This window comes from Microtus ochrogaster, unplaced genomic scaffold (genome assembly GCF_000317375.1).
Source record: "Microtus ochrogaster isolate Prairie Vole_2 unplaced genomic scaffold, MicOch1.0 UNK27, whole genome shotgun sequence".
NCBI lineage: Eukaryota > Metazoa > Chordata > Mammalia > Rodentia > Cricetidae > Microtus > Microtus ochrogaster.
The window spans coordinates 3468527-3484550 of NW_004949125.1; the positions used below are offsets into that span (position 1 = coordinate 3468527).

The window sequence follows — 16024 nt, forward strand, 5'->3', positions numbered from 1 at the left end:
GAGAGAGAGAGAGGAGAGCGCTCTCCATAGAGCTTTATAAGGAGAGTTCCAGGCTTTTAAGTAGAAGCAGCACCATGTATAACACGTAGGGGCCTAAAAGGAAAGAGACAGATCTTTCCATCCTAAGAAGGGGAGTAGTTTCTTGCTCTTACAGATTTTGTGGAGATGGGAGGTAGGAGAGAAAGTTGTGGTCCATGGGATGATGCCACCCACATTCAGGATGGGTCTTCCTCATTTAACCCTTTCTGGAAATAATGTCAGAGGTAGACCCACAGGTTTATTTCCATGGTGACTCTATATCAGGTCAAGTTGACAGTGGAAGTTAACCATCCCAGCTTGTATGTGTGCATGCTTCCTGTGCTATGCTTTTGACAGCCTCAGTGTCTCCCTGTCCTGTTGTCAATAGGGTTAGCCTCAGGCCCCAGGCATATGGGTGTGCCAAGGAGGATGTAGATGGAACCATCAGATGTCCTTCTGTGGTCTCCGTCTGGTCTGAGGAAAGCCACTGCCACTATAGACCGTACTGTGAATGAAGGGGAGAGCCTCAGTGTTCAGTGCTGTTCTGGATTCCCACTCATGCTGGGTTGGCAGTCTTGAGCAAATGGCATCTTGTCTTCTGTGATGGCATGACATTTGGACTGGGTCTTCACCCTGGGGTGTAGGCAGAAGTAACAAGGACTGACCTTGTGGATTTACCCAGCCTGGTGTCACCCAAAGCTCAGCATACATAGCTGGCCTTGTCTGGTCGTGTCTTCATACCTTCTCCTCCTGCCTCTGGAGGTGTTTACACAACCTTCCTTTAGCTGCAGACTGGAATGTTGGCAGCCTTTGGTTGTGGCTCTTGGGACCCGGCTCAGCCCTCAGCCTGGGCTGAAAAGCTTGTGTCACAGAAAAGCCCTACAGAAGTCTCACAGACCTGTTTGGCTGATTTTAGGTTCACTTTTGGAGGACTGTATGGGCAGAGAAAGGGTCAGAGCTAATGAACCTGAGGGATAGTCCATGGCATAGCCATCACCACTGTGCTTCTACTCTTCTCACTCTGTCTGCCTTAGAGTCAGAGGGCAGAGCCTAGCTGACCTCTCCACCAGACCAATGAGAGTGAGTAGATGCTGCCTAACTTGGGTTTGCTCCAGTGGATTCGGTCTTGGTTGTGCTTGACCTGTGGCATTATCTCCTCTCTGTCCTTGGGCCTAATCAGGGATGCAAGTGGGACATGCTCAGAATGGTGCAGAGTCTGCTGTGGGTGTGGGGAAGATGACGGGCATTGCTGATGCCTGCTCCGCTACTTCTTGATAGAAGCTTATTGCTGTAGGAATAAAGTGTGAGGCTGGGTAAGAGGTCCTCAGACTTGTGGGCAGGATAGTCATGGTGGGGTTAGAACTGAGGAACTTGCTCTGATGGGGCAAGGACAGCATGTCTGTGGTCCTTTGCTGACTATGTGGGGCAGAGTTGGAAAGTGGCTCTGGAGGCTGTCTTGAAAGTGGGAAGAGGGCATCTGTGTGTGATGCTATTGAGTGAGTGCCTGATTGTGGCAGGAATCCCCTGGGAGTGGGGGCAGTGGTAAGGAGGAGGGAGTAGTGGACAGGCCTAGAGGAAACAGTCCTTCTTAAAGGACTTGCATAGGCGTGGGAGCCCAGAGAAAGAGCAGGTCCTCTCTTGTATCACTGTGCTAGCCATGTCTTAAGGTGGCCTCTAGGTCTGACATACTCAGCCATTGCTGTAAGGCTGGTTATGAGCCTCACAGGCCAGGGTGGCTCTGGAAAGCAGGATAGCCATAACCTTTCTGTTGGTACCTAAGGCACGCAGGTGGAGAATGCTGGTTGGATGCCTTGTAGCCTGAGAAAGCGGAGCCAGAAGGAGTTGAAGATGCGGGGCAGGAGCTACGGTGTCACATAGGGCAACCAGGGAAGACCCTAGTGGGAGAGGAGCTTCTGAGGACAGGAGCATCTATGTGCTTGGGCCTGCTCCTTTGAGGCAGGAGTGACACAGCAGCAGGCTGTGGCTGTGGCCTGGCAGGTGTGGGTGGGCGCTGGTTGCTGACTGCTGACTCTGACCCTGTCCCCACCTTGCTTTGGTGAGGAGTCCTGAGAGGAGAGGATCCATTATCCTGCCAATACTGTAGCAGCCACAGGCATTGTGGACCCTGGGCTTCACCTGGAATGTCCATGTAGGAGGTGGTGCCATGGGGTGGAGCAGAGCATCCTGGGATCCTGCAGCAGATCTTGAAGAAGAGTTTGTAGTTACACAAAAGGAGCAGCCAGCAGTCTTCAGTTGTTGAGTACGAGGAAACCAGCTGACCTCATGGTAGTTCTGGGCACTCAGACTGAGCAGGCCGTGCTCTTGCCGGGTGATCAGGAACTGCTTGGGGGTCTGGCCATATCTATCCTCCCAAGGTCACTCGGTGAAGCATCCTCTATCTTTACAGGCAGTTTCTATGGAGCTTCAGACTTCCTGGAGAGGCGCAGAAGATTGACCGCATGATGGAGGCCTTCGCATCACGATACTGCCTGTGCAACCCTGGGGTCTTCCAGTCCACAGGTCAGCAGCCTGCACATCCCTGCGTCTAGATGCCCCCACCCATAGCTCCCATTAACCCCCCACTGTCTCTGTAGAGAAGCACCCCTCAGTGGGCACGCGGTTCTGCCAGAGAAGCGGCATTGGCAGCACTTCCTAGGGCACCACTCTCCCTGTGGAAATGCAAGCTGAGTTTCAAGCCTCCCCACCTTGTGTCTTGTTGCAGACACATGCTATGTGCTGTCCTTCGCCATCATCATGCTCAACACCAGCCTGCACAACCACAACGTGCGAGACAAGCCTACTGCCGAGCGCTTCATCACCATGAACCGCGGCATCAACGAGGGTGGGGACCTTCCTGAGGAGCTGCTGAGAGTGAGTCTGCAGGCGGCTTCCCGGTTGTGTGTCTGCCCCGGTTTCATCCTGTCGCTATGATAAAATACCCTGAAAAATGCAACTGCAGTGGGGAAGAGCTTATTTACCTCACAAAGTCTAGACCACAGTCTTTCATGTGGGGAAGTCAAGGCAGGAACTGGGAGCGCCCGGTCACTCTGTTTTTATGTCTCCAAACCTAGGGATCAATCACCCACTATTGGGCTAGGCTTCCTTCCTCACAGGTCAGCCTGATCTAGACAGTCCCTCACTGAGATTTCCTTCTCAGGTGGTTCTAGACTGTGCCGTGCTGACAATTAAGACTAACCACCGTCGACTCCTGCCCTGTCATGTGGGATTTTCCTACTCATGTGTGTATGGGGGGGGCAGGGTTGAGGTCAGTGTTTGGTTTCTCCATCAATCATTTCTCTGCCTTATTTTTTACTTATTACTATTTTTATTGTGTGTACGTGCATGATGTATGTGGGGTGGTGGCATGTGGTGGTCAGAGAACAACTTTGTAGAGTTGCTTCTCTCCTTTACATGTGCGTGAGCTCTGCTGATGGAATTTAAGTTGCCAGGCTTGTGTGCCCAAGTGCCTTGGCCTGCTGAGCCATCTCATCTCCAGATGGTTGTTTTTGTTTTTCGGTGACGGGGGTTTCTCACTGGCCAATAAGTACCAAGGACCTCCTGTCTCTGTCGTCTTAGAGAAGATAATAAGCACAAACTACCAAAGCTCAGTTCTTATGTTTAGATAGGAACTGCACATCCAAAACTGGGTCTCCGTGCCTGCAGGCACGCATTTCATCAACCGAGCCGTCTCCCACCGCTGAAGTTACTATTAAATTCTCTTAATCTAATGAAAATCAGTAATGCTAGCTTGGTGATTTCAAAGGCACTTTCCAAGTGTCTTCGTAACCGCCTGGTCTCTCAGGCTGTGTGGGACTCTGTGCGGGAGGGAGGAAGGATGTTGCTTCTCGGTACAGCCCCTGATTGGCTCTTCTCCTCCTTACAGAACTTATATGAAAGTATCAAGAATGAGCCATTTAAGATCCCAGAAGATGACGGGAATGATTTGACACACACGTTCTTCAACCCAGATCGAGAGGGCTGGCTGCTGAAGCTGGGTGAGCCTGGCAGGGTGGGACCTGCACCCGCACCCCTCGGCCCACAGCAGCAGCTCCCGGGGACTTCTTGCCCTGCTCCTTCCTTGGAGCCACAGCCCCAACTACAAGGCAGAAAGCTTAAAAAGAAAAATGCAGTCAAGCCAGAGACACTCTGGGCAGCCGCTCACCTAACACTGGTGGCTGTGTCACTGAGTCGTAACCTTCCAGAGCGGGCCATGGTTGCAGCACCCACTGCACGACCCATCCCAGAAAGCTACTGAGTTAGTATCCACGTGAATCCAGGTAGTTCTCTGAGAAGCAAGTGCCTTTATTTCCACAAGTTGTGTGCTCTCGTGCTTTGGCGTGGCTGTGATCCTGACGAGTGGTTTAAATGTACCTTCTTGTTGTTTCCTTCTGCCTGTGGCTCCCACCTTTCTGTTCTGTGATGGGCTGTCCCTGCTTGTCCTGCGCTAGGAGGTAGGTACCCAGTGGCTTCCTCCCCTCCCCAGCGGCTCATTTTCTCCCCCACGTTGGTCTGTGTGAAGCTCCAGTCTGTGGTTGCCATTCATCTGATCCATTTGGCTTTGGACTTGGCTGGGGCAGCACTGTGCAGGTGTAGTGTGTGTGAGACCCATCCATCATGGGCAGGGCCCAGAGCTCCTGGGACCAGAAACGTGCACATGGGGAAACTATGGGAACATGCTTGCCCCCATCTTCAGGGCCCTGCAGCAGGGAGGAAGCTGGTAACCAGCCTGTCTTACAGTGCTACCCTACCCCGACTAACCAACAGTGTGGCACCTGTACAAAGGCTTCCTTATTGGAGACTTAATTGATTCCTGCACTTGGGACAATTGAAATTTTTAGCTTCTTTTGACTCTGAGGGGTTGAAAGAATCGTAGACTGACAGAAAGCCTGTGACGTGTGACGGCGCCCTGTCCAGGTAATATTATTGCTGTGTAATAAGAAAGACCTGCAGGATAGAGTTCTGATGATAGACCAAGGGAGGCTGGGCTGTGACTCGGAGACATGTGACAGGTCCAGCTGATGGGGCTCCCCCGAGGGTCTGCTGTTTCCCAACTTTGGCCTTGGCCATTGCTCTTAATTTTGCTCTCACTATGTCAGAGTTTAGAAATAAATGTCCCAGTGTTGGCCTTAAAATCAAGTGCAGTAACCTTGAGTGTGGACCCTCGAGTGACTTGGCCACACACACTGTGCCTGTGGATAGAGAAAAGAGGAAGCGTGCGTCCCAGCCACCAGCAGTTTCCTGAGGGATGATGGCACCACAGCTTCCTGGCAGTTGGTGTGGCTTCTGCCACTAGGAAGAGCCTGGTCCCTGGATGAAAATGAACGAGTGAAACCAGCTCATGTTGCCCAGCCCATTTTCTGGTTGGACACTTAAGCAGGCCATGAAATAAGTGCAGAGCGCTTAGCTGTGCTGTTGGTCTGTGCCTTGACCCAGCATAGCCAGATGCCGGGACCTGAGGCCCACCTTTGCAGGCGGCGCTGGCACTGTGGGCACACCAGCAGGCACTGGTTCACCCTGCACTAGGGGTGATCTGAGGCCAAAACCATGATTACATGAGGCACTACCTGTAGATGTCACCCTAGCAAGCTGGTGGGCAGAATTGGCTTTCACTGGCCTTTTCCAAGTGCCTGGTACCCATGGGCACTTGTGCCCACTGGCTTCCTTCAGTTGTGTGGAGGAGCCCAAACCTAGCATTTGCCACAGCCAGCTGGTACTTCTCCAGAAGTATCAAGAGGGGGGAAGGCATGCTGGACGCATTCTGCAGTCTTAGTGGGGCTGTGCACACTGTTGGAGTTTGAACTGTTCATGTCAGAAACAGGCTGTGGTTAAGATTGAATTGTCATGCAAGAAAACGTTGATGTGGGCATGCGCATGTCAGTGTGTTCATGTGTGTACAGCCGTGTGTGTCTGCCTCCACATGCTTGAGGACAGCAATGAAAGGGAAACTCTAAAAACATGAAAGCGTTTGGAAGCACGGATCTGTGTACAGGGCTGGATATAAGATTGTAGCACAATCTGCTGTGGCTTCAAGTTTGGGGCATTGCCCCTACTTGGCCCGCATCTGGACTGAATGGGATCCCTGCTGGGCAGCCTAGAGCCAGGCTCCCCTAATCATCCTGACCATGGAAGCAATGGGGATGTCCAGGGGCCCTCCAGCCTCACAAATACCCATTCTGGGCAGCTGTGACCCCATGCTTGGCTGACCTTTCCCAGGGGCCTTGAGGCTGAGCAGAGCACAGAAGGGCTTGACAGCCACAATGGCAGCATAGAGGAGGAGCAGGCGCTTGGCAGGGGTGCTTCCACAGAGAGACCTGGAGCAGCTCTGCCAAAGGGGAACCTATGCTGGGGACAGAGAGAAGGGTAAATTTCCAAGTACTCTCCTGGCTATTGCTAGGAAGCACCAGTGTAGCTGGGATGTCTACCTGGACCTCTCTGAGGGAAGGAGAGGAAACACACTAGCGGCAGCTGCCTGAGTTGCAAGCTTGCTCTCATCTGATTCTGGCACTGCCTTGGCCTGGAAGAGTGAGTGCCTCAGAGAAGCAAGTGTGGCTAGATCTTGGCATTCCTTTCTCTGTTCCTCTTCGCTGAAGGTTTTTGGGAGAAGAAAGGCTAAACTGAGTTTCTTCTGGGGTTCTGCATAGGCTGGGGCTTCCCATAAATCCCTAGTTTCCTGTGTGTTATGGCATGAGACAGCCCCTGATTGAGGAAGGTGTAATTTGGGGAACAGGGGTCCAGTGCAACCATCAGGAAAGACAGTGTGAGAAAGAGGTGTGACTCCAGACAGGAGAAGCCAAAGGGAAGGCTCTTCTGGCCAAGGGTGTATGGTATGGAAAGGGGGTTGGCTGGCCCAGCATCCCACTGTGCTTTGGTGATTCCTCCCTACCTTGCAGACTCCAGGCACTCTTGTCAGAGTAAAGCAATCTTCCCTATTCCTTCCTGTATTGGGGTCTCTGTAACTGCCTGGGAAATTTCTTCCTCACTGTGGGCGCCTGTCTGCACTTCCCAGCACCTTGCATTGGTCTGCAGATTCTCCCCACCTCCTGGCATGTTTAGAGAAAGCCAAGCCAGTTCCTCTGCATTGCCTCTGTTAGCTTTGGGAGCCCCTGGGGCAGGGGGAGGGCATGTCCCCTGAAGCCCCTGGGAGCACTGAATTTGTTACCACAAGCAACTTTTCCTCTTTTTTTTTTTTCAAACTTTTTGTCAAAAGCAAAAGCTGTCAGTAGAAATAATTTTGACTGACAGCAACAAATAAGGTAGGATAGAGGGTTCCTTTCCATAGTAAAGAGCTTGTACAGATATCTGCGCGCGCGCCTGTGTGTGTATGTGTGTGTGTGTATGTGTATGTACACATGTGCTCTAGATCTTGTTAAAAGATTAATTCAATCTAATAATTCCCTGGGCCAAGGGTAATTGACTTTGATGGATCCCAGGGCTGCTCAAAGTCCCAGTAATGCGATAACTGCCCTGACGTAACAGGATTAAGCCTGGACAGACCTGGGTGAGCCGGCACTGACTTCATCGTGTTCATTTCATGGGGGAAATTATACCCATCCATTACAACTAACTTTTCCAGGAGGCAAATTTGAAAGCTGTGTATGACCTAGGGTGACCCTTGGGTGGCCATGGAGAGAGGGCACCTGTGTGGGCTCTGGGTGGGAGGGTGCATGGGGGTCCCAGCCCTGCACCCAGCCATCCTGGACGGGCAGGCCTCATGGCTTGCCCACTTTCTAACTGGGGTCAATATGGGATGGTTTGAAGAGAAAGCAAGCCCAGTCTTGAACTTGGCTCCTTTGACAGGGCAGTGATGTGGTTGGGGATTCTGGGCCCCTCTCTGGGCCCTTAGGCTCCGGCTACCTGAGCACCTGCCTCATGGGGCTCTCCTCCTCCTAGGGGGCCGTGTGAAGACCTGGAAACGGCGCTGGTTCATCCTCACAGATAACTGCCTCTACTACTTTGAATACACTACGGTGAGTGTAACTGCACATCCTCTCTCCAAAGGCCTGAACCAGTCTGTCAGGCCTTGCCTCACACACCTCTCTTCTAGGACAAGGAGCCCAGGGGGATCATCCCGCTGGAGAACCTCAGCATCAGGGAGGTGGAGGACCCGCGGAAACCGGTACGAGATTTCCCTGTGCCTGTCTTTCCTCTCTAGAGCTTTGCAGCCTCCCCTCCCTCCCTGCCCCTGTGATGGGTCTCTTCTCTCTACCAGAACTGCTTTGAGCTGTACAACCCCAGTCATAAAGGGCAGGTCATCAAAGCGTGCAAGACAGAGGCAGATGGCCGTGTGGTGGAGGGGAACCATGTTGTGTACCGGATCTCTGCTCCCAGCCCTGAAGAGAAGGAGGAGTGGATGAAGTCTATCAAGTGAGAGGACAGCCAGGCCCACGGGGAGCAGGGGTGGGAGCACATGTGCATGTTAGATCCTGTACCTGCTGCTTGTTTGTGCTGTGGGCTGTGGGGGACTGGGCATCTAAACCTGCAGTCACAACCCACTTATCTTCCTTTCTCCCCAGAGCGAGCATCAGTAGGGACCCATTCTATGACATGTTGGCCACGAGGAAAAGGAGGATTGCCAATAAGAAATAGGTGATGCCAAGACCCAGACTCCACAGCGGATGCACCGGCTACTCACAAGCAGCAGGACGAGGGGGCAGTGTGGTGCCCATGGGTCCTCCAGAGCAGCTAGCCAAGGCCCAAGCCCCCAGAGCCTTGTCCTCTGGGATGTTGGTCAGCTGTGAGTGTTTCCTTCCTGCCACTGCCCTGGCATTGACCCTTGGGGACCCTTGTCTACACAGCACCTGGTGACCCAGCCTCAGGACTTGCACAGCCCACACGGGACTCCTTTTCTGGAGCCAGAGCCTCAGCCCACACCACGCCACACCATCTCTTTTGGGCAGCACTAGCTGTTCTAGAAGTCGCTGTTTTATATCAAAATGGGAAAGGAAAACCTACCACTTTTTTTATTCAGAATTTTTCTCAGATATATAGGATTATAGCTTTTATATGCCTTTTATATTCTGAAAATTATAATGAAAGATGCTTAATTTCTAACAGTAGTATTTTTAGAATGGCAGCTATAAACTTAACTCCTGGACACAAGTATATACTGTGCACTGAACACAGTCTATATATGCAGCCTCCAACCATTTGAGTGGGAGCAGCTGGGGGCCTGATGTGTCAGGTGGGGCACAGGCAGCCAATCTGGGTGACAAGGCCCTGGGGTAACCATGAGGACCAGAATGCTTGGGAGACTCCAGGTGTAGCTAACTGTCACTTCCCTTCACGTGCTTCTCTAAGACAAATCACTAAAATATGGTTATGGCTCAGGATGTTTATCCTGTCAGTGTTGAGGCTTGGCAGATAAGAGTCCTTTCCCTTGAGACAGGCTGTTTACGTGTCTGACCATCACACATGACAGTTCCATGTGCTCCATCTGCACATGGCCCATGTTGGCTTCGGTACTTTTGTTGCTTGCTGTTTCAAACTTTTGGTTAAGTGCTCACTGGCACAGTAACTAGATCCACTATTTTGATGTAGTGTCTAGGCATAAGCAGCCAGAAGTAGCCCACATAGCCTCTGGTAGTGCTAGGTCTCCAACATTTGGCATCCCTTTTAATGAGGGAAAAGCTGAAAATGGCACTTAGAAGCCAGTGGCACACAGAACCCTGTATATACCAGGGTGATTTCAGGGCACTGTGTGCTTGGGCTGAGACTGGGTAAAGTGGTCAGACCTCTTCTGTTGCACTTCTGGGGAGGCCCATTCATAATTTGGGGGACCCTTTTGAGGCTGCATGTGGCTTGTTCGGAAAATGGTCTTCCCTGCCAAGCTGCTTCCCTGGTCTGTCTGTGCAGACACACCTGGAGCTTGCATCCTGACGGTCCTTGAAAACCTTCAACCAAATGCACTCAGACATGACTTTCTGTGAGCTGTCTTGAGGCTCGTTGCCTCAGAGGTAGCTGTCACATAAGATTTTTGTGGGGTGGTGGTGGCGAAGGCTGAAATTCCCTCATGTACCAGATTGCTCACCTTTTGGTTTATTCCCAAGCTTCTAGGTTTTTATTAATACCTCAGATTTGAAACCTTTGAGCTGCCTGGCTGGTGTGTATGTAGCCTGGCTTCCAGTCTTCCATGATCCCTACTCCTAAGCCTTTACCACCTCAGACCAGAACCTGCTGCTGGTTGGGCACCTGTGTGTATGGATATGAGTGGGAACTCACATCCCTTCCATCAAGACTCTGGTGAATCTGCCTTCTCATGTCCAACCCAGGTATGGTCCTGGGGATACAGAGCTCTGTTGGATGTTGAGGATGGTGTCTTTAATGCCATAGTCATCTTTGAGGGGACTTTGCCTGATGGCTGTTGGTGCTAAGAATCCTAAGTTACTGGCTCTCAGAGTATCCACATGGAGTCACCTAACTCGGGTTATGTTGTGACAGTGTTAACCCCAAGGGCATCTGGCTACTTCCAAGGCTTGCAGAGGCTCAGTTATACTCATGCCCTTTGTCTGCACTCATCAAAGCATTAAGCCCGACTCTGGCCAAAGACCATTTCCTGTCCTGCTGGGCCCTGGTTGTCATTTTCAGGTGTAGGTGGACTGGCCCTGGAGGTGTCGGAACACTTGAGTGACGTGGTCCCACTCTACCCAGGAGCTGTTGAGAAGGAGCAACCTTCTGTGCTTCATGTCACACTGGTTTCCAGAGCTACAGCTATGCTTTGCTGACCAGTTCAGTCTGTTACAGACCAGAAACCACAAGTGATTTCTTTCTTTTTATCTTAGAAAACATTTCTATTTACAATAAATAGTTACTATGTAAATAATGTACATATCTATTAATTTCTGCAGTGTTTGTTATACAATGTACATACTCCTACAACCTGCATGAAGAAATATCCTATTAATGCTGATATCAGAATTTCTGGCTATTTTATTGCAAAGCAAATAGCTAGTAAATTGGAGGGCTTACAGCTGTCAAGAACTATTGCAAATACTGTGTTCCCAAATAAAAACATGCTAAGACACAACTGCCTCAGACTCAATTCTTTATAACAGACGTGGCTGTGAGCTCATGGAGAACAGAGTAAAACTGACACAGAGTCATTTAATTTGCTGCCATTTATATACTATATAAATCTTACATGCCGTATATACAGTGGGGCAAGTGCTTTTTTAATCTTAAAAAAACAAAGATCAACTTTAGACATCTCTGAACAACACAAACTGTATAAACCATACAGATTATTCAGATACACACTGTATTAAATACAGTCTTTCCCCACGCCCGTCTCCTGATGCAGGACCAGTGAATTATAAGTGTATCACAGTTTGATAGCATATCCATATTAAAAATAAAATCACAGTATGATTTTTGTCTGTAACTAGAAACTTGAAGGGATCAAGCTGACGACTCAGACTCCAATATCATATTGTCGAGACGAGACACAGTATAAAAAGTGTTAAGGTAATAAAAACATACTGTAGGCTTTACAAATAATGTCTGGATTATACATTCATAATGCAAATACTCATCATAACTGGTAAATCGATTGGAATAGTTCCACAAAGTTCAAAAACAGAACTTGTCTATAAAATACATCTTCAAATCTTGAATACAACTAAAATGTGAAGCAAATTAGTTTCTAGTATCAGACATTGCAGAGGAAGCCCTCGAAGGTCTGGATGAGAGCTTGGGTCTTTAAATAAGTCTTTAAATTAAATAGACGCACTGTCGTTTTGTCCTTTTGAAGTTCATGGTTCCCGTTGGCCGTGCACCAGATGTCTAGCTTGGAGGAACATTACATGGAATACAAGTAGTCAACCTGAGTCTGTAGTTAAGCAGCATCTGAGATGGTCTATTCCAGGGCATTATTTTCAGTGTGGTTTTATGTACACGGTAATTTACAATATTCAGCAGTGTACAAAGAATCCATTTGGAATAAGGGCAATTAAGAAAAGGTAAAAACTGAAAAAAAAAAGTTGTCCATGGTAAAGTCTGTACAGTATTTACTAAAGAAGCACCACGCAGTTTGGACAAAGTTATTTTCTATGTTTATAATTTAAGCTGGGTTGGGGATGGCTTCTGTTGAAGATGTTGAATCTGAAAGAAAAGAGGTACAGGCGTTAGCTGGATGGAGGCTGGTCTCATGTGCTCTGGGTGTGCTCCCATTAAATGAGTTCTCTACCTTCCTCAACAGGGAGGCGCCATCTGCTGGGCCCCTCAGCTGTTAATCGCCTCAAACCTCAGATTCCACTTTGACAGAGCTGGAGAGGCTTAAAGTCTTTGTCTTCCTGACAGTGACAAAGCCCGTTAATTAGCTGCAAATTGAGCTTCTGTAGCAGTTCATTTTAAAGCCCTCTTTGCAGATTGGATGGGACAGACTCCTTTTTGCTTCAAGTGTGGGTTATGAGTTTCCTGTCTCTCAGGGCCATACAATAAAACACCAGCAATTAGGACCCAGGCTATGGCTCTGACCTATATGATTCCTCTCTGCTCTCAGATACTTAACCCCATGTCTGGATACAAGTGAGTGTCACAGACACAGACCCCCAGGACTCTAATCAATCTTTTCTTCAGAAAGAAACCCACCTCTATCCACTCAGAACTTTTACAAATGACCAAAACACAGACAAGAAAACTGCTTACCATAATCTTTTTTTTTTTTGTTATGAGGCTGGGGCGTTAATCACCTGGAAGGCAAAGTGAGGAAACAATTTAACATGTGTGTCCCTGAAGACTGGACTGCAGGAAAAGTCACTCCTACAGGATGAGCAAGCGGACACTGGCTTGGCAGTGCTACAAAGAACTCCCAACAGAGGATGTTCAAGAGCCACGCCCAAGGACCAGGTCTGCCCCAGCATACAGCTGCACATTCTTACGTGAGGATGAACAGATGTCAGCTCAGAGGGCTGGAGGAAGAACTGGAGTTTACGAGAAAGGGTCAGTGGTGTTCAGAAGAGAAGTGTGGGTGCAGAGTAGCTGCAAACAAGCCACTAGTTTGAGACCACCTGATGTGTGGACTGCCAAAGAGCAAAAGGTTCCACTCAGGGCCAACACATCTGTAGCAACACACACGCCTTTTATTCATGACTATGTTCTTTGGGTGTCTGGGGCAGAAATGACAAACTTTTTATATCTAGGGCCAGATGATGAAAATCATTTCAATGGGACAGACCATGTCTTACCTCTACTGAGTGGTTCAAAACAGCACAACATAACACATGGACTTCAGCTAAAGTCTACTGAGCCAAAACCTGATTCCACACAGTGCTTCACTTGAACAAATACTACTATACTCAGTACTTGTTAGAGCCACTCTGAATTGCAGGTTAGGCTGTAGCCACAGGGCTACAGTTTTCCAGCCTCTGCTCTGGCCCCACTGACATTTCTATCCCATACGTTTTTTTTACAACCCAAATGCTATCTAAAGGAAAAGCTCATTAAAAAACGGTAGGAAGAGAAAGGGGCATCCACACACACTGGCACTCAGGTGGGGGAGGGGAACTCACCCTGAACTACAAGAAGGATCCAGCAAGAATCACCTCAGAAAACGGTAGCCTGGAGGGTACCATAGCCCCACAAGAAAGATACGTCTCTAGAGACCACACTACTGAGTTATGACTTAGCAACTGGAGTACACTAGGGCCTTTAGGGGTTCAGAAGTTAACACAATACACACAGATGTACAAGTAGGCGCATACAAACATACACAAGCATAGAATACTTTAAAAGCCAAAGCTCTACTGTGTGACACATACAGACTCTCTAAGTTCCAGGAGTCTGAGCACACATGGGCCCAGCTCCATGCAACTCAGGCCTTCAACAGAGGTCACACCATACCTCTGCTCATAGGGAGGATCTTGTTGTAGGGCATTTTGAGTCAACTCATAACATTCTGTGCCCCCTTACATTTCTGTGTTCATTACCTTTCCCAAACACGTTACTAAAAGAGCTGTGTCCTTAATTCCCAGTCTTCTTACCCTGGCCATACTCTGACAGATGACATCTGTCAGGCCGGCTTTCCATCCTTAAATGCTTAGATTTCTCCCGGAAAGAGCCACTGTCTTCCAGAGGCAGGCCATCGGCCAGCAGGAAGGTGCCCTCTGTTCTCCGGAAATGGCCGACAGCCTCATAGCTCAAGGGCTTCGATAAATGCATCTCAACATCTTTCACAAAGTCCTCTGACTTCCTTGAATGTCTTTTCTTTTTCTTCTTCTTCTTCCGATGTCTATGGAGGTCAGCATCAGAGTATGCTCCCGAAAAATCGGATTCTTGCTGATGCCTGCAGAAGAAGCAGCCAGAGTTCAGCCCCAGGGAAAAACTGCAATCCTGGCTCCCCATCCCCTGGGACACTAGCTATGTATCTGTGGGCAAATTTCTCCTGCCAACATGTTGTTTCTTCCCATGGAAACAAGTTTAAGACCAAGGTCCTTCAAATACAACACCATGGTCCTCAGCACGGCTTTACCCTAGCCAGACTTGGCACATTCTGCCATGTGCCCAGGCACAGAACAGAAGGCAGCTGTGACCTGCTGCTGTTTATGAATGGCTATGGCCGTCTCCCCCAGTTTTCATGGTAAGTGATATCAGCTAAAAGATACAAAACTTCATTCATGCTCATGAGTCAGACAAATTAAGACAGTTGCCACTCCTAAGTGACACAAACCAATCACATGCATGACACACAGCCTATAAAATACCATCATTGGGGACACTGAGGCAGAAGGATCTAGGTTTGAGGTCAGACAGCCCCCCCCCATATATATATAACATTTAGAATTAAAATGAGAAATGGTGGCCTAAATAGGAGACAATTGTCAAAGAAATAAATGGTGTGTCCTAAGCTCACTCCAATCAGGCAGAGAAGAAAATACAACAGATACAAAAAACATCATGACGTGTGTCAGGCCTCAGAGAGTTGTAGAATCCAATAAATTAAAAGCTTTGTGAAACTTTAGAGATATGTAAAACAACCAATCTCAGAACTCCAGTGATTAAACAAAAACAAACTGGTGGAGAAAGATCTAGTATTGTCAGGAGAGAGCTGGCCACGCAAGCACCGTGGTCACGCCAAGCTCAGCCACTGGATCCCCTTCTCCAAGCCTCACCTGGCATCTCGATCCCGGTGTTTATCTTTGGACTTCTTTTTCTTCTTAGATTTCTTGTGCTTCTTCGCCCTTGGCTCTTCTAAAGCGTCCTTCTCCAGATTTTTGTGGGCTTTTTTTTCTAGGCGGCTATCATTTTCTGTAGTCTCATACCTCCGTTTCCTTGACTTGACACTTTCATGTTCATGAAAGCGATCAGGGAAGCTGTGGTTGCTGTCCTGCACAGCCAGCATGGCCTTCTCTTGGGGATGCCTCTCGATGGACAGGGAAAGGCCAGAGGCCTCTCGTGAGCTATGGAAGTGGGGCCGTTCCTTCCCCCGAGGTTGCGGCTCCCAGCCTTTCCGACCCCAGTAGCTGTCTTTGTGTGGACGCCCAAGCTGAGCAGTGCGTTCATGCTCACGACTACGCAGAGGCCGCCACTCTCGGGCCGTGTATGGGGTGTACCTGTCGTGGTAATACCTGCATTTGTCCCACCTCATCTTGTCTGGGTAGAATCTCTCCCTGACCCAGGCATGCTCATTTTCCAAATGGTGGTACCGGCTCCAGTCCTGCTCTGGGCCATTCCTAACCCGTGAATGATGGTGGCTGTATCTGCTTAGGGAGCGGTGCTCAGGGCTGTCTCTGTCACCATGGCCCAGGTGCTGGCCCCCATTGCAGTACGTATTAATGGAGTGGCGCTCCTGCTTGGGCCGCTCTCGACTGTAGCAGTGTCGCTTCTTATGGTGGTGGTCCTCAGTCCGGGCCCTGCAGTCCCTCCCATGCTCCCCACTGAAGGAGCGCTCTCTCCGGCTTCGATGGTGTCCTCGACCCACTTTCCGGAGGCTGCTCACCTGTGCCTTAGCTGGGGAAGGCTCCTCAACTTTCCGGAGGCTGCTCACCTGTGCCTTAGCTGGGGAAGGCTCCTC

At 49.5% G+C, this 16024-nt stretch overlaps 2 protein-coding genes across 3 annotated transcripts in view; one reads left to right on the forward strand and one right to left on the reverse strand.

Moving 5' to 3' along the window:
- Positions 1 to 11038, forward strand: part of Cyth3 (cytohesin 3) — a 94864-nt gene extending 83826 nt beyond the window's left edge. The window contains exons 7-13 of the mRNA XM_005368026.3: positions 2426 to 2538; positions 2741 to 2889; positions 3902 to 4013; positions 7909 to 7985; positions 8063 to 8134; positions 8228 to 8382; positions 8532 to 11038. Of these exons, the coding sequence (XP_005368083.1) occupies positions 2426 to 2538; positions 2741 to 2889; positions 3902 to 4013; positions 7909 to 7985; positions 8063 to 8134; positions 8228 to 8382; positions 8532 to 8604 (751 nt within the window). The 3' untranslated portion in view covers positions 8605 to 11038. The remainder of the gene's footprint in view (positions 1 to 2425; positions 2539 to 2740; positions 2890 to 3901; positions 4014 to 7908; positions 7986 to 8062; positions 8135 to 8227; positions 8383 to 8531) is intronic.
- Positions 11039 to 11116: 78 nt separating this feature from the next.
- Positions 11117 to 16024, reverse strand: part of Usp42 (ubiquitin specific peptidase 42) — a 21378-nt gene continuing 16470 nt past the window's right edge. The window contains exons 16-19 of one of the 2 annotated variants that reach the window (XM_013354091.2): positions 15123 to 16021; positions 13995 to 14296; positions 12661 to 12704; positions 11117 to 12114 (exon numbers count right to left, since the gene is read on the reverse strand). In XM_013354091.2, the coding sequence (XP_013209545.1) occupies positions 12697 to 12704; positions 13995 to 14296; positions 15123 to 16021 (1209 nt within the window). In that variant the 3' untranslated portion in view covers positions 11117 to 12114; positions 12661 to 12696. The other variant, XM_026789721.1, reaches the window with a different exon arrangement.